This window comes from Pelobates fuscus, chromosome 7 (assembly GCF_036172605.1).
Source record: "Pelobates fuscus isolate aPelFus1 chromosome 7, aPelFus1.pri, whole genome shotgun sequence".
Classification (NCBI taxonomy): Eukaryota; Metazoa; Chordata; class Amphibia; order Anura; family Pelobatidae; genus Pelobates; species Pelobates fuscus.
The window spans coordinates 133,329,056-133,355,430 of NC_086323.1; the positions used below are offsets into that span (position 1 = coordinate 133,329,056).

Consider the following 26,375-nt stretch of genomic DNA (forward strand, 5'->3'; position numbering starts at 1 on the left):
GATCATTGGCAAATAAGAGACTATTGGTGACATGACTAATCAGGGCCCTGCTCAAAACAATCTTCCTTTAGGGGACCACATTAATTTTACATGTCAAGATTAGAAAAGTTAAAATATACTTTTACTTGTATTGGATGTGGCCCATATTTCCTGCATTGAAGCAGCATGGGATTTACTGCATGAACTGAGTTCTATCCCGCTCTAATAAACAAGATCCGAATATGTAGTGATGGACATCAGCGACGGGAACCTCATGAGTTAAAACCGCTTTCTAAATACCTCCACTCTGTGGTTGTTTAGAGAGTTTAACCATTACGCACAGGGACTGGCTGCTGCCAGTGTCCTGCTGTACTTGTGGGGCCTGTACAGTCTAGCTTAGGAAATTGAATGCATAGTGTATCCACATTGCAAGCACAAGCAGAGGTTATGTAAGGTCTATTTATATCAGCTGGCTGCAGGCAGGAGATTTAATGAGTTGCTGGCCTCATTCCCCTGTGCCACGCTGCTTTGAGTGCGTCAGTGCCACAGTGAGCGAAACAAGGCAGTTGCCATGGCTACTATATCCCTAGAGATCTTCATAAGCTTTCTCCCCACTCTTTCAATATTGTTTACCAAATACTGTTGCAAGATACTTATTTCTCTGTTAATGGCAGTCTTTATTTTGTGTGTCTCTTAATACTCAAAGTCCTGTTTGTTCTTACCAGACAGCAAATAAATAAGCTTGACTTCTTCTGATAATTTAGACCTCAGTCTGACCAGTCATTCAGGAAGAGATGGGTTTTGTTTTGTGGTTTGTTTTCTCCCTGTCCGACATGTTGCTGCTGCTAGCAGAGCAGAGAATGAGCTCACTAAAAGAAGCTCTGTTCCTTAATCTAGTTTTCCAGTAGTGACTCTTATTGTAAATACAACTACTTGACTATTTTGGCTCAGACTATACTTCTGTCACTTTTTATTGGGTATGTTTTTATTATGGATATTTTATTTTAGATTTCAAGTGAGTTTACACCTGTCATATGTTTACACTGTAAACAAGTAGGGCTATTCATCAAACCAATAATCATGGAGAACCAACCAATTTGGAAAGATTCTACTACCGGTTTTCAGATTGCATGTTTTTGCTGAAAATTTACATTTCCTTTTGCCAGTTCTCCGAATTCCATTTTCAGAGAATAAGATTGTCCTGGCCTGTAAATCACGGACTTCCGTTTAAATAGAATTTACAGAAACTCTCCAAGATCAGAAAGAAGTTGCTGACTATGGATGGTTTCTTTTTACTTTTAGTTCAAGGATCCCCTTCGAGACTTAAGAGGTTGCTTATCACACCTAGTACTAAATCTTTGGAAGACTGGGTGCATGTGAAAATAAGGTATCATGGTGACACACTCAGTTCTGCCTTGAGCATGTGCTGAAGAAAAATGAGAAGGAAGCTTTAGGGGCCGAAAGGTGTTAAAAATACCCATTTCTCTTGTGTTTGGAAGCTCTGTAAAATAAAGCTACAACAATGCTACACTCACCCTAAAGCACTTCAGCACTGTAGCTTTAGTGATTTGGAGTATTCTTTTAAAGGGAAGCAACATTCAGACTCTTGAAGTGTTTTGGTTCATAGACCTGCCGACTAGATGCAATCCTGGTGACATTAAATGTCACAACACCCATACCAGTTAAGCTTCCTAGTTGTCTAGGACTGGCAACATCTGCAATGAGAGGTATAACTTGGCATTTTTGTCTGGTCTTCCCTCTCAAGTCTTGACTCTTTTGCAGCATTCTTTCTTCTGCCGACTAACCGAAGACAAGAAGTCTGAGAAGTTCTTTAAGGTGTTTTTTGACCGAATGAAGGTGGCCCAGCAAGAGATTAAAGCAACAGTGACTGTAAATACAAGTGACCTTGGGAGCAAAAAACGTGATGAGGAGCAGTCTGAGAGAGAGACCCCACACCGCAAATCAGGTGAGTCACGGTATCTCCAATTTAACTGCTTCTGGATCCATTGTAACGATTAACCTCTATGCTCAACTCTTGGTCTCCTCTTGATCTCACAAGGTCAGCAACTTGTTTACAATCATATGCTTGTAGAGTACAACTTAACAAACTTGTATTTTTCTCAGCCCGGGAGCCCAGCATACAAATTACAGAAGAGGCCAAAGATCAGCTATTAGAGGCATCTGTTGCCACCAAGAAAGCTTTTAATTCCTTTCGACGAGAAGCTGACCCTGATGACCATTTTGCAGCTGGGGAAGGGCCGGCAAATGCAGAGAAAGGCAGGGACGAGCTTGAAATGAGTGCAGTGATTTCGATAATGCAGCCTATACTTCGATTTCTCCAGCTGTTGTGCGAGAATCACAACAGAGACCTACAGGTGATGGCTTAAGTGTGAAGGGTTTTGACTCTTTACTGTATAGCTTGTTGTGGCAAAGTGTAGAACGACAGTACCAGTAAAGGATCATGGGTAGTTGCAGTTCTATTCTGTATTGATAAATAGGTGAAATTTGTATATCTTGCAGTAGACGAGGGCAACATGAAACTTGGGGGTTGCAGGGTGATGCACCTTGCATCAATGTGGATAAGGAATATGATGGGGTATCTTACATGGCAATGTGTTTCTCCAAATTTACTCAATTATTTTGTTTTCCCCTTCAGAACTTCCTACGCTGTCAGAACAATAAAACCAACTATAACTTGGTGTGTGAAACCTTGCAATTTTTGGATTGCATTTGTGGCAGTACAACTGGTGGACTGGGGCTGCTTGGACTCTACATCAACGAAAAGAACGTGGCTCTCATAAATCAAACTCTTGAAAGCTTGACTGAGTACTGCCAAGGGCCGTGCCATGAAAATCAGGTGTGATGCTACGGGACGCATGCAGTTTACAGCTGTGCTATTTATACAAATACATGGGTTTATGTACAGGTTTGGCTTTGACAAGTAGCACTTCACTCTGTGCAAATCTATTGCATAACAGGGCTGAGCAGGGACGGTGCACGTGTAGTTTCCTGGAACGCTCTGTGTCTAGTAGTGTTATGTAACTTGCTGCTCTACTTGCTGGGACAGGCCAGAGGCTTCTACACAGTACATGCTGTGCTTAGAAAGATAGGCCACAATAGAAATGCAGTAAACTTGGTGTGTGTGGTGTTTAGGAATGGTTCTGGAGTAATCAATGCAGGTAAAAGTGCAATGATTCTTAAACCTGCTGCAGCCTCACTGTGTAGTTTGATGCTTAAAAGCATCATTAAGGATTACTGCGAATTTGAGCTTATTAAAGAAAATATGCAATTCTTATTTCCTGGTTTGGTGAATACCAAAATGAGAAGTCTCACTCTATGGATATGGGAAGGGAGGGGACCATAACAATTCACATGTTCACAGGTTCTTGCCAGTTTCTAAATAAACGTTACAGGATCTGTATAGAGATATTCAATGATCCCCTTTTAGTTAATGTATTGGACAGTGGTGGGATACTGGCTGGTATAAGAGCGCTTTATATCTAGAATTGGCAGCAAATCACCAACAAGGGGTTCTCTCCACCCTTGTGAAGTGGATAGTATAGATAACAGACAGGAGGTGATCAGCGCTTAAGATTATATTAAATATACATACGATACAAATGGTGTTATTAGTATATGAAGTACAAAACAAGAAACAGATTATGGTCCAGTACAGAAGATGTTTGTGAAGGGTGTACAAATGGGCAAAAGTGCACTCACACTTTTTAGAGCTGCCTCAGCTCTATTATGAAGACCTGGATGGCATAATCCCAGTCTATGGATATAAGTGGAGGGTCTTTGGAGCTTGTTTTCAGGATGGAGTAGGTATATGTGAAAAAAGCAAAATAGGAAATTCAGTGATATAGTATATACAAACAATTGATATTGCTGGAGGAAAATATCCTTCATGTGTCACCCAGAGCAATGTCCTGCTCTGGTATGAACTTGAGGTGGAACAATACCCCACCTAGGGATATATGCTGGAACCGGAAGGATGATGGCTGTATGAAGGATGTATTCCACAGGTGTTGATGAATAAAATAGTAGATTTATTAACTAGAAAGCTGGAAACGGCTATACACGTAAAACAAACTGTGGATAAAATAAGTCCTCACTTCGCCAAAGGTTTTTTTGTTATTTGTTTTTACTTGTATAGCCGTTTCCAGCTCTTTATTTAATAAACCAACTATTTTATTAATCACCTGTGGAATACATCCTTCATACAGCCCTCATCATCCTTCCGGTTCGACCTAAAGTTCATACCAGAGCAGGACATTGCTCTGGGTGACGTAAGTAGGATAATTTCTTCCATCAATACCAATTGTTTGTATATACTATACCATTGGATTTCCTATTTTGCTATTTTCACATATACCTACTCCGTCCTGAAGACGAGCTCCAAAGACCCTTCACTTATATCCATAGATGGGGATTATTCAGTCCAGGCCTTCATAATAGAGCTGAGATAGCTCTTAAAACGTGTGTGTGCACTTTTGTACACCCTTCACAAATGTCTAATGTACTGCACCATAATCTGTTTATTGCTTTGTACTTATAGATTAATATACGAAGAACACATCCGTATTGTATGTATAATCTTAAGCGCTGATCACCTCCTGTCTGTTATCTTTATTATACAGCGGTCTATGAAGTCTGAATGAGATGGAGTCAACTTGTATAATAGGTATTCTTTACCATTTAATCTGTGTTCACACCAGTAGCAACTCTTATGTAGTTTAAACAGTTTATGGGATATTGGGCTTATTTGTTTCAAGTATGTCTGGGCTGTTCTGCTAAAACCTGTTCTCCCCACAGAATTGCATTGCGACCCATGAATCAAATGGAATAGACATAATCACAGCGTTGATACTAAATGACATAAACCCACTGGGACGGAAGCGAATGGACCTAGTGCTGGAGTTAAAGGTGGGAATATGGCAACACCATTACTTCTCAGTCACGCACTAAACAAAATATTAACCCACGTTCACGAGTTTCAGAGATTGTGACTAGATCAGGTTTACGGGTAGTGTATATTGTTTCACGGGAGAAGTGTTTGATAAATCCATGGTGGAACTATTGCTAAAATACCATTCTAAAGTGAGTAAAGACACCAATCACCAGACTTTTGGGTTTCTTCTAAAAATCCCTTCCAGAGAACGTAACTCCTGGCTGACACTGATATCAACCTCACTGAATCCTTGTAATAAATAAACAAAAGCATTACAAGACATTACAATGTCTCAACCTTTTTATTCCTACCAGCCTACTACCTGAAGACATAATCTTTTGTCAGACATATGGTGTGAATGGGAGCCGCTAATGTTTGGGCAGCATAACATTTTTGTTATTGCTTGCGTTGTGGTGCATGGAGATGTCCAGTCATGGTCTCCCTGCTCAGTAACTTACAACTGCAGTTGCTATAAATTTCCTAATAAGGTACTGGTCAGAGATACAGGCAAGTAACTTCTTTGTAACATAACCATCGCAAGTGGTTGTGTGAGGGATATGTGCAGTACTTGGATTCTAGAGAAGCATTGTAAGTCTCATGCTTGGCTGTCCTCCTCTTCCACTGAAGGTCTTGAAGAGTATCCATGCTTTTTTTTTTTTTTTTTTTTAGTCTTTTAGTGCGCATACAATGTTACAAAACATGTAAGACAGACGCCACATCAGCGTATCAAACAACAATTCAAGAGATACAGGCATATTTGCGGGTTTTGTATGTACACTAATGTATGGTTCAGGCTTCAAGAATATAAGCATGCATCTGAAATGAAGTCCATTTAGGTATCCATTATTTCGATTCCAATTGCTGTCATTTTGGAATGATGATGATTTTGCATAGACTGTAATGCAGGAGGTTCACTAGAATGGTGGCATAATAAAACAGTGAATTATTTAATAACTTCCCCCTTCAGAATAATGCTTCCAAACTACTCTTGGCCATCATGGAGTCTCGTCACGACAGTGAGAACGCGGAGCGTATACTGTACAACATGAGACCAAAGGAATTGGTGAGTTGGTTAGAGCACTGTATCACACCGCTAATGCTCCTAGGAAACCTCTTGTGTTTTCATTTGGGAAATTACTTTTGAAATGGCTTTCATCACTACCCTCCCTCTGATATCTTCCACAGTTTGTTGCTCTTCTTTTCACTGGTCCTTCTAATGAATGTTGGCTTGATGAGAAATTTAGTTTAGGAATGTGGCATGCCACATTTAGCCAACTAAATTCCCCTTAGTGCTTGGCAAGGTTTATGGCTGCGTGAGTATCATGGGGAATAAAGTCAGAGGAACAGTCTCTCCCATAAACCTTAAATTCACCTATATTCTAAAGTTTCTATTGTTACCGGCCAGTCAGCTGTGTGCCTAGCTATACATTTTTTTAATTTTTACATTTCATTTTCTTTCTACACTATAAACCTCAGTATCACAGCACTAATGAAGTGATGGCTTGGGCTGTTCCAGCCAATGAGATTTCTGCATAATTTATCAAATACTGCACACAGGTGCATGCAGCAGGTAATGTAATTTCTTCTTGTTAAGAAAGGATCCTTATATTATATATGTATACATTTGTGGTAGACATTACTCTGTATACTTGGTTTGTATGTGTACAGTATTTTTTTTATTTGCAGCACCTCACTAGTCATTCCTGATCACTGTCTTATTAGGTGGAGGTGATTAAAAAGGCTTATCTTCAGGGAGAGGTGGAATTTGAGGACGTTGAAGGCTCGGAGGATCACGCTGCATCTCCTCGCAATGTGGGCCACAATATTTATATCTTGGCTCATCAGGTAAGCCATGTATACAAGCAAACAAGGTATCACTGGTTACATAAGTGCCACATGCAAAGTATCCTTCCCGTGAACAGTTTGTCCTAGAATCCTCCAGCTGTGGGTGTGTATCTGCCTAAGAGCATGTGGCACACAGCATGTCTGGGCGTGTCATAGTAAAATGTACCATGGCCATGCTGGGCTCTGATCCAATGTTTATGTAACAAATCTGCATCCCTAAATAGGAATATAAAGTGTTCTTCCTTGTCCCAGAAGTGTTTTAATATGGAGCTCTGAAGCCAAATTATACCTCTTACGTCCTTCTGTTTGTACTTGACATCTGTTTTGTTTGTCCTGTATTTAATAAGGTTCTGTTGACTTAATGCTTCGAGCAACTGTGTCTGAACCTAAATCGTATAACTTACTGTAGCAAATAACCCTCATGCGGTGTCACTTGCAAGTTGAAAAACATTAAGGTCATTTGAATTTATATAGCGCCAGCAAATTCCGTAGCGCTGTACAATAGATCTCCACGTTCTTATAGTAGCAGGTGCTTTATATTTGTGCACCATTTTCTAAAAGTGTTTTTAGATCCCATCCTTTCTGTGGTATTACTTTGCAAAGAAAAAATTTACAATTTTAAGAAGGGTATGACCGCTAGACATTTTTTTTTTTTTTTTTTTTTTTTAAAGACTGTACAGCACTCCCTGTTACTCTAAATCGTTCTCTTTGAGGGTTCCTATAATAAGTGTTTAACCTCTAACACAGCTTGCAAGGCACAACAAGGAACTGCAGCAAATGTTAAAGCCCGGAGTGCAAATTGGTGATGGAGACGAGGCCCTGGAATTCTACGCCAAGCATACAGCCCAAATAGAGGTAAGGGCTTGTGATGTTCAGGCCATGAGTGTAGTAACTTTCCAACATATAATGAATAATCTTAACTCTTGCCTAGATTGTACGTCTGGACCGCACAATGGAGCAGATAGTGTTCCCAGTGCCAAGTATCTGTGAGTTCCTGACAAAGGAATCAAAGCTACGCATTTACTACACTACGGAACGTGATGAACAGGGGAGCAAGATTCATGACTTCTTCCAGCGCTCGGAGGATCTCTTCAATGAGATGAACTGGCAAAAGAAGCTGAGAGGTGAGAAGTGACTGTGACCATCATGACTGCTGACTTTATTGAGCTTTAAAGTCATCTGAGGGTTAATAGTGTCTTGTTATAGAGCCCACCAAACAATTGAGGATACTGCAATAAAATGTCTCATTTAACATATGGAGAGTGTTTGTGAAATATGGATGTATGTTTATATTATTGCTTATGTTTATTACGACTAACCGCTCTTAAAATTTGTATCGTGACTTGCAGCACAGCAGGTCCTGTACTGGTGCTCTCGGAACATGACCTTTTGGAGTAGCATCTCTTTCAACTTGGCTGTGCTCATGAATCTGCTTGTTGCTTTCTTCTACCCTTTCATCGGTGTCAAAGGGGGTAAGTGTGGTTAATCTAGACTGCTGGGAAATGGTATTCTCTTTATCTGGTAGTGGAATGTTGTAACAATGACACGTATAGAAGTGGAGCAATTAATACAGACACCGTTAAACACTTCTATCCCTTCCTTTTGGCTTTCAGGGTGCTAGCAAAACTCCTAGTACTCTGGTTCACGTTTGTCAACATTGATATTCTTCTTTTGTCATTTCAGGAACCCTAGACTCTCGACTCTCCGGCCTGCTTTGGACGGCAATGCTTGTGTCTCTGGCTATAGTTATAGTCCTTCCAAAACCTCATGGAATCCGTGCATTAATAGCTTCTACCATCTTGCGCCTCATATTCTCAATTGGGTTGCAGCCCACCCTTTTCCTGCTAGGAGCATTTAATGTAAGTTTCCTACATCCCATTATTTTGCGGTCTTGAAAACACACTTCTCAACCATTGGATATCTGCCTACTACTGCTCAGTGTTCCTTTTTGAGGTATTTGATTTGTTGTCCTGTTGGCTAGCTTGCAGACACTGTACTGAACCATTTTCATTTTAGCTTTGGAAAAAAAGTGATTACCTGAATGGAGCTTGTTTTTCGTTCCAGGTCTGCAATAAGGTTATATTCTTAACCAGTTTTGTGGGGAACCGCGGTACGTTTACGAGGGGTTATGGAGCAATGATTCTGGATGTGGAGTTTCTCTATCACCTGCTCTATCTGCTTATCTGCGCTATGGGTGTCTTTGTGCATGAATTTTTTTACAGTTTGTTGGTAAGAATGTGGCTGTTTCATAAAGTCTCAAAATAGTTCCATGAATAATTCATGGGAACCTTTTTTTTCTTGGAGTAAATGTTTAGGTGAACAGTTGAGTAACTTGCTGATTTGTCTTCCCAGCTCTTTGACCTTGTATACCGGGAAGAGACACTTCTCAATGTGATAAAGAGTGTGACCAGAAATGGGCGCTCAATCATTCTCACTGCTGTCTTGGCATTAATCCTCGTCTACCTCTTCTCAATTGTTGGATATCTCTTCTTTAAGGATGACTTCATACTTGAAGTGGACAGGCTGCCCAATGAAACTTCTTTCCCTGGTGAGCTGTAGTACCCGGTCTTGAAATTCTTGGCTGAAAAGTCTATACAATCAAAGTACCTAAACCTCAATTGATATTGAACCGACTACAACTCAAATAAAGTTAGAGCCCCTGAAAGACTCCCTATTTGCCATGTACCCTTGAGGTATCCTGGGGTTGGTGTCTTCAGAACTAGCCTATGCTGATGAGATTAGCTTGTTTTTCACTAAACTTGAATTATATCAAATTTAATCAGAGTTACAAAACGAAGTCTAAAATAGCTGATTTAATTTTGAAATTTTAATAGTACAAATAAGCCTTTTTTTTTTTTTTTAATTCATTATTTTTCATGTGCACAGATTTACAACAGGCATGCAGAGCCACGACAGCTTCTGCACGCTTTTTATACCATTTTGCAGTGTAGCCAACACATTATTTTTTTTTTATTTTTTTTTAAATAACATGAAGATTACATGCGTAGAAACATAAAGGCAGTATGGGTTAGCATGAACATTCAAATAACATTTCTCAGGTGAGATTCCTGAATAGCTGGTTAAAGTACACGCTTCAAGGGTCAACGAATATAACATTACTTGCTGAACATATACATGCTAGGTCAAGGAAATAAAACTTTGCTAGCAATCAAGAGTGTTATCTATACTGTAGCTAGTTTACATCATTTAAGCATTTGGATGATCAGGAGAAATAAACTAATAACTTGGCTCATTAAGATGCTATGAATAATCTCACATTGGTTAGCAGAGGTATTATCTACCGTGCCATGGTGAATATGGGTGATGCTGGTTTACAGTGCTATGGATGCAGACATGCTATTGCAATAAGAAATCCAATATAAAAACAAGTGATCAGAGGAACACGTTCTTAGTGAGAAAAGTACATAGAATGATCATGAGCACTGTGTGCTATAGGATTAGATTAACCTTTGTCAAGGAGAGCATAACTTGTGAGAAAAGTGTAAAGGAAGGATCAATTCAGTACTTGCTCAGAATGGTTGTTTAACTGTCTGGAACACATATTTGAGTATGCATGTTGTGAACAAGTAGTGATACAGGAGCCGTCCCCAGTACTGTAGTATTACAGTGTGGGAAAGTCTGCTTTGCTGCCTGGGGTCAACAAATGTCTGCAATGCCAATCCAGTGGAGCTGTGTGCAATATTCCGTCGAGGCAGGGACTGGGACAGTGTCCTGAGAGGTAAGTGTCGGCATCTCACCGAGGTATCCTTTGGGCTTCTGCATTTGTTTGGCACATGGAGTAGAGGCAGAGGATTGTGGCTGATCTGTGCACCCTGGTTTGGTAGCTGTTCCCCCTTTTGCACTGGCTTAGCTGTAGTAGCGCTATGTTGTGTCATTCGGTCCTTCCCTCGCTTTGGGTATTTAGAGGATTGTGGAGGTGACCGTTTACGGTGGGTGATCCTCCATTTGCGCGGCATGTGCAGGGAGGCAGTGTCTCGGGTGCTGTCCTCTTAGGTGGCGTGAACGCCATTGCTTTGGCTCTGCTTGTCTGCTTTGGGTGGTTGATGCCCCTCTGTCTCTCCCTCCGCTTTGTTGTGTTGCTAGTTAATCGCTCCTGTGGTGTTGCTGCCATAATCAGGTGCTTCGGCCGCGTGTGAGAGGGTGTGTTTTGTCGCTTTGCCAGTGTAGCTAGTTTCAGAGCGGGTGATGGGCTCCTCTTTCCCAATCTCTCCCCAAATTTCTGGCAGATCTCATCAAATTTTAGCCTGGAAGGCCGCTGTCCATTCATTGGCTGTCTGTGGCGGCGGATTCGCTGCACTGCCGGCAGCCATCTTGGCTTGGCCTCGTGGGGTTGCTTGGTCGGAGTTGCTCTCATAAGTGTCCTAGAGGTGGGTGCTCACCATAAGCTGGTGGACCGGGATGACCCCCGCCGGTCCAGAGGGGGGGGAAGAGAGAGCCCGCCGCCAGATATCCGGCGTGGTGTTGCAGCTGGGGAGCGGCCATCTCCCCTGCGCCTGCCATGCTTGTAGGCCTCACAGTGAGTTTAGCTTGGTTTGTCGCTTGAGAGGTATCGTTCTCCTCCCTCCGATGACCACTCTTGAGTGGTGGCCTTATAATCACGATTGTGTGCCGGTGTGGCAGTGAAATTCAGCTCTAGGTGCCAAGTTTAGCAGGAGCTGCTGGGATAAGAGTCTTCACAGCTCTGCGGTCAGGCCCCGCCCCCCATAAGCCATCATTCTTAAAACAAACTACACAGAGAACCAAGCTTCAGATAGGTGTAGAATCTATTCTGCAGTTTCCTGTTAAACAATCCTAATTTTATTGCAGAAATAGTTGAAATGGAACAGACCGCCCCTCTGAGTGGTGCGAAAAAACAAAAAATGGCTCTAGTATGTGTATCCTACTTTAAAACCTATACCAGGGATAGGCAATCTTTAGAACTCCCGATGTAGTAGACTAGATCTCCCTCTCTTACAGCCATAATGCTGGCAAAGCTTCAGGATTGATGTAGTCCCCCTAGTGCTGAAGGTTGCCTACCCCAGAACTAAATTGCCATCAAAGGAAATTGGGTGCGTGAAGGGAGGAGATGAACGCGTTTCATCAGAGGCTTCTATCTTTGTGTTCTTTCTGCTTTATTTAAGAAATTCATGGACTTTGGGGAAAAAAAACAAATATTGAACAGACTCAGTAAGTTTAACTAATTTTCTAACTTCACATATAGGTCTTATTAATTGGTCTGACCATGCCCCTATAGAGACTACAATCACCAATAACCTAGAGCAGCGGTTCCCAAAGTGTGGGTCGCGACCCACTGGTGGGTCGCAGGGCGATTCCCAGTGGGTCGCGCTGACCCACACATCCAGGGCCGCCGGGGAGTCAGGCAGACTGACACCAGGAGGGAGCCCGGCGGCTTGCCCTGTATGCCGCCGGGCTCCCTCCAGTCAGTCTGCCCAGCAGCTCCTGTCTGCAGCTCCGCCGGGTGCAGAGCTGCAGACCGTGTGATAGAAGTCTTGCGAGCTCCCAGAGCGTTACCATGGCAACACTCAGGGAGCTCGCGAGATTTTATTACACTGTCTGCAGGTCTGCACCCGGCGGAGCTGCAGACCGGAGAGTTACCCCACTGGACCACCAGGGAGACACTGGACCACCAGGGAATTTATTACAGGTAGGACACAGCCCCAGACCATGTCCTCCCTCCCCATGTAACCCCTTCACTCCCTGCCCCCCCTGTAACCCGTTCACCCCCTGCCCCCCCATGTAACCCCTTCACCCCCTGCCCTCCCCATGTAACCCTTTTACTCACTGCCCTCCCCATGTAACCCCTTCACCCCCTGCCCTCCCCAATGTAACCCCTTCACCCCCTGCCCTCCCCATGTAACCACTTCATCCCCTGCCCTCCCCATGTAACCACTTCATCCCCTGCCCTCCCCATGTAATCACTTCATCCCCTGCCCTCCCCATGTAATCACTTCACCCCCTGCCCTCCCCATGTAACCCCTTCACCCCCTGCCCTCCCCATGTAACCCCTTCACCCCCTGCCCTCCCCATGTAACCACTTCACCCCCTGCCCTCCCCATGTAACCACTTCACCCCCTGCCCTCCCCATGTAACCACTTCACCCCCTGCCCTCCCCATGTAACCCCTTCACCCCCTGCCCTCCCCATGTAACCCCTTCACCCCATGCCCTCCCCATGTAACCACTTCACCCCATGCCCTCCCCATGTAACCACTTCACCCCCTGCCCTCCCCATGTAACCCTTTCACTCCCTGCCCTCCCCATGTAACCCCTTCACTCCCTGCCCTCCCCCATGTAACCCCTTCACCCCCTGCCCTCCCCATGTAACCCCTTCACCCCCTGCCCTCCCCATGTAACCACTTCACTCCCTGCCCTCCCCATGTAACCCTTTCACTCCCTGCCCTCCCCATGTCACCCCTTCACTCCCTGCCTTCCCCTATGTGTCACCCCTTCACTCCCTGCCCTCCCCCATGTCACCCCTTCACTCCCTGCCCTCCCCATGTCACCCCCGCCCCCCTGTAACCTTTTCTCCCCCTGCCCCCCCACTGTAGCCTTTTCTCCCCCTGTCCCCCACACTGTAGCCTTTTCTCCCCCTGTCCCCCACACTGTAACCCTTTCCCCCCGCCTGTGCCATCCCTTCTCCCCCTGCCTGCCCATGCCTTCTCCCCCTGCCCGCCCACTGTAATCCTTTCTCACTTTGCCCTCACACTGCCCCCCACACTGTTACCAGCACACACACTCCCTCCCACACTGTCGCCCTCACCTCTCCCACACACTGTCACACTCACCTCCTGTCTCTGCGTGTATATGTATCTGTGTGTCCTTTTGTGTGTATTGTGTGTCAGTGTATATCTGTGTAAATGAGTGTCTGTTTATCTATGTGTGGGAAACTAGGTGTCATCGTGTGTATTGCTGTCAGGGTGTGTATTTGTGTGTCTGTGTCTGTGTGTGTATATGTGTATACACTTCCCACATACTCCATTAAAAAAAAACATGCTTACATTTAAACACACATTGTGTATATGTATATTTTATAAACACAATACACACACTGCATCCACTACACACACACACACACACTGCATCCACTACACACGTACTGCAAACGCAAACATTACATACAAACACACCCCGGCATTAAAACACTAAAATTATCTACAAACACCCCTTCATTCAAACACCAACACTCAAAAGGCACACCTGCATTTCAAGTCCGACACTACATACAAACACCCTTGCATTCAGACGCAAACATTACAAACAAGTACACCACTACATTCCAATGGCAACAGTACATACAAATACACCCATACATGCACACATATACTTAATACAAAAACATGCTTACATTCAAACGCTCAAACACTGCTCACAAATATAACCCTGCAATGATAAGAAAATGGTAGATCCCCATCTGGTATAGCATTGTTTAAGTTCTCCGACAGATGGAGATCTACCTTTTGGCCACACTTGCACTAGAGGGGGGCCCAGAAAACATATTTGCACCAGGGCACTCTCTACATTAGTTCCACCACTGGGATAATCAACGTGAGGTGCCTGGATGAAAGAGCAGGACACAGCACTTCTGATTCTGAGTCTGTGAATAAACAGTTGTATGTCTCTAAAACTGATTGCCATGATGTGCAAAGTTTCTGCCTCTAAAACTGCCATATTATCCCAGAAATATGCCTCTAAAACTGCCATGGTGTGCCAATTCTATGCATCTAAAACTGATTGCCATTGTGTGCCAATTTTATGCTTTTAAAACTGATTGCCATGTTGTGCCAAGTTTATGTATTTAAAGCTTATTGCCATGCTGTGCCAAGTTTATGTATTTAAAGCTGCCATGATGTTCCAATTTTATGCATCTAAAACTGATTGCCACGATGTTCTGAATTTATGCCTCTAAAGCTGGTTGCCATGGTGTGCCAATTGTAAGCCTCTAAAACTGATTGCCATGGTGCGCCAATTGTATGCACTTAAAGTTGCCATGATGTGCCAAGTTTATACATCTACAACTGATTGCCATGATGTACCAATTTTATGCATCTAAAGCTGATTGCCATGGTATGCCAGTTGTATGCATCTAAAGCGGATTGCTATAGTGTGCCAATTTTGTGCATCTAAAGCTGACATAATGTTCCAATTGTATGCCTGTAAAGCTGATTGCCACGGTGTGCCAATTGTATGCCTCTAAAGCTGATAGTGTGCATCTAAAGCGGATAGTGTGCCAATTGTATGCATCTAAAGCGGATTGCTATGGTGTGCCAATTGTATGCCTCTAAAGTGGCTTGCTGTGGTGTGCTCATTGTATGCCTCTAAAGCTGATTGCCATGGTGTTCACTTTTTAAAATATGCATTAAAAGCAAGTGGATCTCGAAAAATTACCATTTTGAAAAGTGGGTCTCGGCCCATAAAAGTTTGGGAAGCCCTGACCTAGAGTACAAAATCAAGCCTCAATGGAGATTAGATCAATTTTAATATCGCAGGAAAATCAAAAGTATTTAGATCTCAAGGCCAAAGAGTTTATTTTAAACGGTAAGGGGAATGTTTCAACTGAAACTCATTGGTCAACCTTTTAAATGCGTTATGAGAGGTACTATGATAGAACTGGTAGCTAGAACTAGGAAATTAAACAATACCAACTTAACAGACTTATATGTGAAATTGGCAAAATTTAAACAAAGTATCAAAGAATCCCTCTAACTTAATTCTTAATCAAATTAGTACAGTTCAATTACAGATTAAATACATGTGTAGAGTTAAAAAGAGGATTATGACATTTAATCAAAACTGGTATTGCAGTAATAAAAAAAAAAAGCAGGAGACTTATTTCAAATAGACTTAAACCAGAAAAAAGAGAGCATAAAGAAAATTATAGGTGATAAAACTCCTCTTCAAATAAGTAATGCTTTTGCAAATTATTACTTTATTATATAACCTTCCAACCGCTAAATTTAAACCTTTTTGTTAAACTCTATTTTCCTTATGTTATACCTGAAAATCTTATAGAATTAAATAAACCTATAACTACTAAAGTAATAAAGAAGAATGTAATGTAATAGAGCAGCAGGAAATGCTAGCAGAATGCTTGGTTGTATAGGGAGAGGTATTAGCAGTAGAAAGAGGGAAGTGCTCATGCCATTGTACAGAACACTGGTGAGACCTCACTTGGAGTACTGTACACAGTACTGGAGACCCTATCTTCAGAAGGATATTGATACCTTAGAGAGAGTTCAAAGAAGGGCTACTAAACTGGTTCATGGATTGCAGGATAAAACTTACCAGGAAAGGTTAAAGGATCTTAACATGTATAGCATGGAGGAAAGACGAGACAGGGGGGATATGATAGAAACATTTAAATACATAAAGGGAATCAACACAGTAAAGGAGGAGACTATATTTAAAAGAAGAAAAACTACCACAACAAGAGGACATAGTCTTAAATTAGAGGGACAAAGGTTTAAAAATATCAGGAAGTATTACTTTACTGAGAGGGTAGTGGATGCATGGAATAGCCTTCCAGCTGAAGTGGTAGAGGTTAACACAGTAAAGGAGTTTAAGCATGCGTGGGATAGGCATAAGGCTATCCTAACTATTAGATAAGGCCAGGGACTAATGAAAGTATTAGAAAACTGGGCAGACTAGATGGGCCGAATGGTTCTTATCTGCCGTCACATTCTATGTTTCTATGTAAGAACCTTGAATGGAAAGTCTCCCGGCCCTGATGTATATACCTTTATATTTTATAAATCCTTTGATTCAATTACCCTATTATTATGCAACTTTTGAGTGAACTAACTCAATTTAAGAAATTGTCGTCTGACCTGCTGGGTGCTACAATCTCTCCCATTCTAAAGCCTGGAAGGGACCCTAATTTTATAAGCAACTACTGTCAGATTTCTTTGATAAATCTGCATATAAATGTTTTTGAAAAAATTTAGCAGTCAGAATTGGTCAGGTTATTCCTTCTTTAATTCATAATGATAAATCTGGATTTGTCAAGGCAAGATCAGGTGGTGACCACGTACAGAAAATCTTAAATATGATATTGAAGATAAAGAGCAACTTCCTTCTGTCCTTATTGCTGTGGACGCTGAAAAAGAGTTTGGCAGAGTTAACTGGTCTTACCTAGCTGAAACATTCTCAGCTTTTGGAATAGAAGGGGACTTTTAAAGACCCACCTATGGCTCCATATTCCTATCCTAAGCCAAAATGTAAATGGGCTAAACATGGGTTCAACATTAAAGTACGTGGCAGGGTTGCCCACTTGCACCCCTGCTGTATATCCTTTCAATGTAACCATTAGCGGCCTATTTTAGGCAGTCAACTAAAATATCCGGAATCTTTCTAGGTAATCAAGAACAAAAAATAACATATGCAGACGATATTATCTTAACCATTTCTTGCCCTGAGATCTCAATTTCTGAAATCTTAGTCTGTATCAATGACTTCAGCCACTTTTCTAATTACTAAATTAATATACAAAAAAAAATGATTTCAAGTAATCTTACAAAATTCCAAACCTTGGTTCGGAATCATAAATTTAACTGGTGCAATAAAACAACTAAATATTTGGAAATAGAAATGAATTTTGATATAAATTCTTGGATAGATAAGAACTATAGTAAACGCTTGCAAGCAATGAGAGAAATAATTAAAAAAGGATTACATTCCAAATTTCATGGATGGGTAGAATAAACATTCTGAAAGCATGTACATTACCCAAATTGGAATATCTTTTTCCAAACCCTCCCTATAAGAGTAACGAAGAAACAATTAACTATGTCTCATAGATTATTTTATTTTTTTGTTATGTAATGGGAAAAAAAGAAAAGTCCATTTAAAATCATGATCGCAAGGAGGACAGAGGGTGGATTAGTTTTCCCGAATGTTTTCTCTTTACATGATACTGTGATGTTCTCATATTTTTTGGAATGGGGGGAATAGAAATTCCTTGAATAAAGCTTGGTATATTTATGAAAATAGTGGTGATATTAAACCATAAAACCTTTAACAATTTACACATTGATCACTTGATAATACTTCAGATTTTTAAATCAGTTTTTCCAATTAAAAAGCTTTTCTTCTCTCAAAACCCCGTTTCAGTACAGGTTGTACTAAAATTCCATATAATAGACTTAAATCTGTAGGGCTGTAATGAAGATGGTATAACTACAGTGTATGTATGTAGATCTACAGAACAGATATGGGTTGTCAGACAGAGTGTTTCTTTTAGAATCTGAGTATTTAAAAAAAAAAAAGAAATTTAAGTAAAAAGCTTGTGGTGAACCAATCCCTCTGGACCCAATTTTTTGCGTGCTTCAATTAGAGAAACCAATAAAGATCAGAGAGATCAACAGAAATACATTAACATCTAAGATAAAGACCGTTGTAAAATGGGAAGATGATTTTGGCAAGTCTTTTCCCATTGCTTCTTGGGTAAAATCTCTTAAACTAGTTAAGAAAACAATACACTGTGTAAATATACTAGACTCGTTTTATAAACTTCTAAATGGATGGTATCATCTTCCCATTAAGCTATGTAAATATCAATCCAACCCCACTAACTTATGTTGGAGGTGTAAAAGAGATGTAGGTACTTTAAAACATATTTGGTGGGAATGTCCTCTTCTTCCAGGTTTAAAGATCATTATCTTGCAATTATTTAGGGATCTAAAATTAAAAATATCTGATCTAAGTCCCTGAAAACTTCCTCTTTCATCTTGATTTCTCTGAGATGTTGAAGTACATTAAGGTATTGGAAAAGAGAAGAAATCCCCAGTAGGAGAGAAATTATAACTCAAACTATCAGGGAAAAATAGAAAAACCTATATTCTTTAATAATGGGAATATCAAAAAATATACAAAACCTTGGTCGGTGTGGTATAAATACTGCAAGAATATATCTCACAAACCCTATAAACCCTGGGATAAACAAGGGGGGAAAAGTTGGTAACGAACCCTTAACAGCATAGTCCCAATCCATATAAAAAAAAACACACCACCCATCTTTCTGACCTGTAGGGAGAAGGGGCAAGATCAATCCATCTCTCCCTCCAACAGTTTGTCTCCTTTTTATTTTTGTATGTTGTATATAAGTTATAACTTTACTATGTGAAATTCACTGGAATGTTTGGAACATTACGGTTCTAGGCCCTCTTTTTGATCTGGGATTACTATACTCCACAATCAAGAGCGCCTAAGAACTATAAAGAATAATTCTGTCTTTTATAATTCCCTGCATGTCATATTTTCTACTGCACAAGTTATATTATGATATTTATTGTAGATATTTCACTCTAAACTTTACGTGTACACAATAATTGTAAATACTATGGAATGGCATACCTATTATGTAACCTTTTCCTGTATATATAATATATATTATTTATAAAATATTGACTTCCATGCTTCATGGTCACTCTTCTCTACTTTTTAGAGACTGGAGGCACCATGACTAGGGAATTACTGTATGCAGAGGTTTGTCGGCTGGAGTCTGGAAGTAATTGCACTCAAGGTACGTAGATAACATAGTCCTAAACTGTGCATTTGGGAATGGAAATTGGTTAACGCTTGCTTGTGTCGAAGCCTACACTCAATGGAAAAGAACTGGTAGGAACGGTTAATTTAAATGAATCGCTTTCTTTGTAGAAGACTCTTCACCGGATGTGGAGGAGGAAGAAGAAAAGGAACACACTTGTGAGACCCTTCTAATGTGCATTGTCACAGTCCTAAGTCATGGATTGCGTAGTGGTGGAGGCGTTGGAGACGTACTCAGGAAACCTTCCAAAGAGGTAATGTTACCAGCTTTTCCAGTATCCACATTAAGCATGTTATCAACAAAAGATTTGTGGTATAAAATATTTAATGGAGTAGAGGTTAAACAATCTGGACAATATACGACCTATGTAGCCCTGCTCTAGTATGTCCTACCACGGTGTTTGCATAGACTTTGGAAACATTTACCACATGTCTCGTCTGGCTAGTTACACTCATTCATCCCACGAATTAAAGACAGATGCTGACTGAGATGTATCCCTTCTGACAGGAGCCACTTTTTGCTGCCCGTGTGATCTATGATCTTCTATTCTTCTTCATGGTGATTATTATCGTCCTGAACTTAATTTTTGGAGTAATCATTGACACATTTGCTGACTTGAGAAGTGAAAAACAAAAGAAAGAGGAAGTTTTAAAGACCACATGTTTCATTTGTGGTAAGTCTGGTAGCGATGTTCTTGTTGGAAAGGCAATAAAATAACATGTTTTGATGTAATATATAATGTTTTTTATAGATTTCTCAGTGTATCTAATCTAACCTTTGATCTTGTGTCCCTCTGTAGGCCTAGAACGGGACAAGTTTGACAATAAGACTGTGACCTTTGAGGAGCATATTAAAGAAGAGCACAATATGTGGCATTATCTGTGTTTTATAGTATTGGTGAAGGTGAAGGATTCCACAGAGTATACTGGACCAGAAAGTTACGTAGCCGAAATGATAAAGGTGCGAACGGTTACACGGTGTTAGCAGAATCACACTCATGTCAATCATAGGCCTCATACAATATCTGGTTGTACCCACTGTCCTACATATAAATGCAAGTTCAGGTTTTCCTAGTTATGATTAAATTGTCATTAGTGGTGACCGTACTGACGCGAACATTCAGACAAAATGCCTCTATGAATAATTATCTAAGGGCCTGTAATCACACATTGAATAAACACTATAGTGGCCCTTTTCTTAGTTGCATGTAATTCCTCTCCTTTTTCCTAAAAAAACTAAAGGTTTTACTCAATCACTTTTTTTTCCCAGTACCAAGACTTTCAGTGCCGTTTACCTCAGCATCCTGCGATGTCATGGAGGTGGCATGACCTCCTCTGGTGATGGTTCAGTCTAATGCTCCAGACAATGGAGAACTCAAGTGCATCCTGTTCAATGTTTTCCTATGCACTTTTGTGTCCGCAACCTATCACACTCAAGGTGCCTTTGCATGGCAATCAAGGCTGCCAGAGCCACACTGGGTCAGGTCTATCAGGAGTCCCAGTGGGGCTTCAGATATCTGCTAGTGCAATTATCAATCTGCATTAAGGCACTTAGAGGAAGTGATCTTAGATCATATTCCCAGCACTTGTGAATAGGAATCTGCACTGGAGTAGAGCAGGCTGTCGCAGCCCTGCCCTTTACCTTTACCTGTACCTGTACCTGTACCTGGCCATCCCGGTTCCCACTAGACCCCAAAAGAAGCCATCCACACTGCTAGATATACACAAAACTGTTGACAAAGCCTTCCACTCGTATACAAACCACACAAACACAACACTGACCATCCACATACACGTCCACAACTCTAGCTGCATTTCACATGCAATACCACAAGCAGCCCCACACACACATCCCCAAACAGTGTGCCATTTCATGCAAATACACCATTCCACAAGCAACCTCCATACAGAGCCCACATTCATAGAGATCATCCACAATACCACAAACTACTCCTGAACATATAAAATAGAACATCCCACATAAACACAAATACAATGTTACAAAGCAAATGCAGCACACATAAATAAAACGTGCACAATATGGCAGCATACACGCATAAAAAAAGCTGGCACACAAAGGGTGTTCAAGATCTTGTTTCGGCAGAATACTAAAAGGTTGCCTACCCCAGTTCAAAAACAAAAAACTGCAATATTTTTACATTGCAGGTTAAAATGACAGGTCCACTGCATGGCCACTTTAGTGGTCCTTTAAATGGGCATTTCAAGAACTGCGGATCTGTACTCCTTACAAAGTTGACCTCTCCCTTTAATCGGTTCCTTATAGCCAACGTGCCTTTCAAACAGTCATTCCTGCTGTAAACACTAGTTTCACTGACTGTGAAAGTCATGTTTATATTGAAGGAGGCGATGACTGCTTTCTAAGATGTTCTTTGCTGGAGCAGTGTAAATAGACATGTGTAATACATGAAATTAGCCGAATTAAGCTATTCATAAACATATAGTAACTGATATTTGTGCACAAATCACTTTGTGCATCCAGCTGCATCTTCTTACTGGATGTTGGGAGGTTGAGGTCCTCACCACTTTTTTTTTTTTTTTTTTTTCCCGGTCTGCTTGTGACATTTTGTAGTCCCTTCCTTCGTTGCCTTCTGGAGCCTTTAACGTCCCCGTTCCACTTCAAACGTGAACTACATAATTGCTTGGAAACTGTAGAACTATTGCTCTAGCATACAAGCAATGCTAATGCATATTTGACCTGATTATGCCCTTTCCCACCCACTCTTCCACTTTGAATCAGACAGAAGGATGAGACATTAGCCTCGGTGGAAGGGAAAAAGAATCTTGCTGGCAAAAATTTAATAATCTGGTGGGTGGGTCAGTTGACGGAATAAACTGCTGATTTCTCATCAGCCCTGGGTTGCAGAATTGTTTCCTGCACTGGGGGGCTGACCTTTAACTCGGATTACGGTCTCCCAAGATTTGAAAGACCACCCATTGCTGCCCATGGCTAAGCACTTTCATGCAGCCATAGCCCCCTTCATTGGATGTCTATTAACAATTAATGTGCCAATGCATGGCACTTTTATGTGGCTGTCCATCGTTAAAATCTTAAGATTGTTTTGCATTTCCTCCTTACTGTTTAGACTTTTTTTTTTTTTTTTAAAGAAAAATTATTTGGTCTGGTTGTTGCAATATAAAATCTTTTACAATCTGAGTGGGCCTGTGTTGTGAATGCACGAGTGTGGTTCTAGCAGACTGGGGTCTGTTAGGATGCGAGGAGAGACACGTGAGCTATGCTTATTAGCCCTTTTCCTTTTGTCACATGCGCTGCGGAGTTAAGTGTGTGTTTGAGTCTGAGCAGGCACGTGTTGATGGTGTGACCTTTTAACCCTGCCACTGCCAGGGGGTTTATGATTAAAGATGCACAATGTCTTGGGACAGGTACTTGCAATTAAAGGTGTCTACAATATGTATGCCAAATGTGCAGGAGGAATAAAGAACGTGGAGAATTCTGCAAACCAGCTGTGCCCTTGTCAACTCATACACTAGCTGTCCCTTTTTGACACTGTGGTGTGCAGCTTTCAGTATGCTCCCCCCTCATGGGCTTCATGAGCTCTCCTCCCCCATGTCTGGGTGAGAGGTTGTCCAAGGGACTTTTCCAGTGGCTTTACTTAGAAACAAATTGTTTTGCGGTTTAAGCACATCTGCTAGACGGAAGTTGTGGGTAGGGGAGGGGGGTTGCTGCTGTGTTCTGGGGTATTTGATAGAAGGATGAGCCGCTTATTTAAGAGCAATTCTTGGATAAATGCAGCAGTTTTTTTCAACGGCTTAGCTTGTTGCCAAAAGTGACTGCAAACTATATTTCCCATAATGCATAGCCAGCTTGAGGCTGGCAGAGCAAAGTGTATAATGTAGATCACAAAATATCTCCTGTTTACCTTGTTTAAGCATCACTGGGTAGTTAAACAATTTAGAATGGGGAAACTCTGCACTGCTGGGTTTAGTCTGGAATGAGAAAACAGTCGGTGCACTCTCATGCGGACCCAAGCAGTTCAGCCGCCCAGCTGGCGTCTCTGAATACTCATTACTCCTTTTAGCAGAGAGTACACACAGCAGTCTAATTTGACCAGCGGGATTTTCTTCTCTAAACTACGAATTGGGAGATTCAGGTTTTCATTTAAAATAAAACAAACCAATCAAAACACTAGTGTAGAATATTAATTTAACACTTGGCACATAATTACATTAATGAAAGCATGCATGGTCTTTCAGCTTATGAGTTGACAAGATGTCCCTATGTTTCTAAACTCACACTGTACAGTGTAGTTTTAAATTACTTTAACCTTTACATTTTTTTTATTACTTTTGACATTTTTTAAAACCTGCTTGAGTGATGCGAGTTTTCGTTTTAAAGGAAAAAAATTAAATTATACCTGTTCCCTGTACTTGTTGAACTATCTGTTAGCTGTGGGGACTTTCCTATGTGTAACAAGTAATCAACAGTATTTTAGAGGCTCCTTACACGTTCTTCTTGCTCTCTCCCCAGGAACGCAATTTAGACTGGTTCCCACGCATGCGCGCAATGTCTTTAGTGAGCAGTGACTCAGAGGGAGAGCAGAATGAGCTGAGGAATCTGCAAGAGAAGCTGGAATCCACCATGAGACTGGTAACCAACCTGTCAAGCCAGCTCAGCGAGCTCAAAGACCAGGTAATTGGCGCAAGGCAGTTATTCATATACCTCTTCAAGAATGCAATATTGGGTGGTGATTCTAGGCTTTATATCTTGGGAATTGATTTATCACCTACCTTGTGGTGTCAAACTAGGGGGAGGGAATGGAATGTGTGTATAGTCTAGACCAGAGTCGTCCCACCACCCCCTGAAAAAATTAAATATTGTGCCGTTTTTTGTATTTGCCAGTGTGTATCTGTGCGTATCTGACAGACACAAACCATATCTGTTTCAAAGTGTGCATCTGTGTTTGTGTATCTCTGTGTGGGTGTGTATCTGACACACAGATACACACTTGCACCCACACAGTGACATACACAAGCCTTGACACAGGTGGTCCCTGGGAGCCCAGTGGGGCTGCTGAGCGGCTGGCGTGCGGGCGGCGAAGCAGCAGTGATCTCCCTGCTCAGCTCCCTCGCACGCCTCTTAGTGATGCCGGAGTTGGAGTGACGTCATATTCAGACTCAAGTATCACTGCTGTGCGCGCAAGGAAGCTGAGTAGGGAGATCACTGCTCCCTCACCGCCCACGGCCATTTTGTCAAACTTTTGGCAGAACCGCAATTGGGAAACGCTGGTCTAGACCAAGGGTGCCCAGCAGTTAGATCCCCAGATGTTGTAGAAATGCACCTCCCACGATGCTTTGCATGCCTTTAGAATGACAGCCTCATGGAAACTGTAGTTTAAAAAAAAAAAAAAAAAAATCTGATCTGATTTTTGGCACCCCTGGTCTATATGCGCATGCAGCAATATTGTGAAAATTAGGGTTCATTCTGCTAAATTAAGCAATCTGCTGTCCAACTTGGGGGCGTTGAGAGTTGCATGCTTGTCTTTGTAAATTACCATAGAATTCACCGGCATGCCTGTAAAGTGATTATTTGTACATAGAGTATATAGGGGCTTAGTTGCATGTTCATTCACCATCTCATGGGTCTCTCCAGATGACAGAGCAACGGAAACAGAAGCAGAGGATCGGTCTCCTGGGGCAGCCTGCTCATCTAAACATCAATCCTCAGCAGCCTGCGTAGACTCTGCCTTCATGCCCATGGAAATCTGCTCCATAACAGCTGCTGGTTATCTGAGATCAGAATTTGTTTGACCCGAGTCCCCACTCCCTTCTTTGTCCTGTCCCACCACTCCACCCAGGGATCTGATGGCATCTGAATCTTGTGCCAAATGTCCCGGAACGCGCAATGAATTGGACTTTTTGCACTTGAGGATATAAAACAAATAAACTGAACTTTGAGAAGGCGTACATTTTTATATTTCAGATTCAAAGGATTCTATTTATGAAACGAATTTTCTTTTGTAATTTATGGCATCTGAGTGTATGGATCACTATATAATTATACGGTACTTTGTACAGGATATCTCCCTATTCAGGTCCTCCTTCCAAATATTTTCACTACCAGAGGTTTCCAGAAGGTGTTCAGTGTGCTTCATAATGTGGCATCCACTTTGAAGCATTTTAGGTTGTCCCCCGTATGTGGCCCCATGCCCAGAATGACTTAACCCATTTCCGGCTGGTCACGTCTCCCTTCCCACGCTTATTTCCCAGAAAACTACTTTGTGAAATCCTATATATCTGGGATTGTGGACCGACCAGTGGGATGCTGATTGAGGTTTTGGACGGATACATAAGCCATCCCTGCAGACTCACAGCTGTGACTGATTCTTGCTCCCTCTGAGGATAAAGGGACAATCTCTTTTTTTTTTTCTTTTTTTCTTTTTTCATTTTCTGTTTTGTACACACTTTGTTTTCCGGTGCAGGGATACTGCTCCCTGAGTTTGTAAATGTGCAAGTTTGAGATTTAAATAAAACAAAAGCAGTTCTATTTGTTGATGATCTTGAGTCCACCTGAGGGTACTGGATTATGCTTCTAATGCCACATTAAATATAAACTCTCTTCTGCCTTGTCACGTGATTAAGCCTCTAAATTGTCAAAACTTGTAAACACCAGAAACTGAACGTGGTTTCCTATTAGGCCTTGCTGAAAAGGTAGTAACCCTTATCTCAGTTTAGTGAATATACTCCTTAGACAATAGCTCCCATTGCACAGGATTGCAAGAATGCCTTTACTGGGTTAATCAGTAAAGTGAGAATTCTTGAATTCAAAGTAAACTTGAAATTCAGGACCGAAGTAGCTTAACTTAAAATGTTTTTTTTCTTTTTAACAAATTTTTTTTTTTTTTTTTTAGTTAAATTAGAAATTCATGTTTATTTCCCGACAATTCTCACTTTAGTGAATGCAAAAAAAAATGAAAAGCAAACACCTAGATTTGTTTTTTGCACTTTATGATAGACAAACATGTTTGCCCTGTTTCTCTTGTCAAGAATAGTCACAGCATTGCA

General features: G+C 41.4%; 1 protein-coding gene across 8 annotated transcripts in view; it reads left to right on the plus strand.

Annotated features, from left to right (window-relative positions):
* The window catches only part of ITPR1 (inositol 1,4,5-trisphosphate receptor type 1), a 165,292-nt gene extending 139,429 nt beyond the window's left edge, over nucleotides 1-25,863 (plus strand). For all 8 annotated transcript variants that reach the window (XM_063426661.1, XM_063426664.1, XM_063426665.1 and 5 more), the window contains 18 exons: nucleotides 1,762-1,945; nucleotides 2,104-2,354; nucleotides 2,636-2,836; nucleotides 4,795-4,905; nucleotides 5,898-5,993; nucleotides 6,653-6,775; nucleotides 7,523-7,630; nucleotides 7,707-7,899; nucleotides 8,125-8,247; nucleotides 8,459-8,634; nucleotides 8,840-9,004; nucleotides 9,128-9,323; nucleotides 19,234-19,311; nucleotides 19,446-19,588; nucleotides 19,843-20,008; nucleotides 20,135-20,295; nucleotides 23,842-24,003; nucleotides 24,964-25,863. In XM_063426661.1, the coding sequence (XP_063282731.1) occupies nucleotides 1,762-1,945; nucleotides 2,104-2,354; nucleotides 2,636-2,836; nucleotides 4,795-4,905; nucleotides 5,898-5,993; nucleotides 6,653-6,775; nucleotides 7,523-7,630; nucleotides 7,707-7,899; nucleotides 8,125-8,247; nucleotides 8,459-8,634; nucleotides 8,840-9,004; nucleotides 9,128-9,323; nucleotides 19,234-19,311; nucleotides 19,446-19,588; nucleotides 19,843-20,008; nucleotides 20,135-20,295; nucleotides 23,842-24,003; nucleotides 24,964-25,050 (2,724 nt within the window). In that variant the 3' untranslated portion in view covers nucleotides 25,051-25,863. The remainder of the gene's footprint in view (nucleotides 1-1,761; nucleotides 1,946-2,103; nucleotides 2,355-2,635; nucleotides 2,837-4,794; nucleotides 4,906-5,897; nucleotides 5,994-6,652; nucleotides 6,776-7,522; nucleotides 7,631-7,706; nucleotides 7,900-8,124; nucleotides 8,248-8,458; nucleotides 8,635-8,839; nucleotides 9,005-9,127; nucleotides 9,324-19,233; nucleotides 19,312-19,445; nucleotides 19,589-19,842; nucleotides 20,009-20,134; nucleotides 20,296-23,841; nucleotides 24,004-24,963) is intronic.
* The last annotated feature ends 512 nt before the right edge of the window (nucleotides 25,864-26,375 follow it).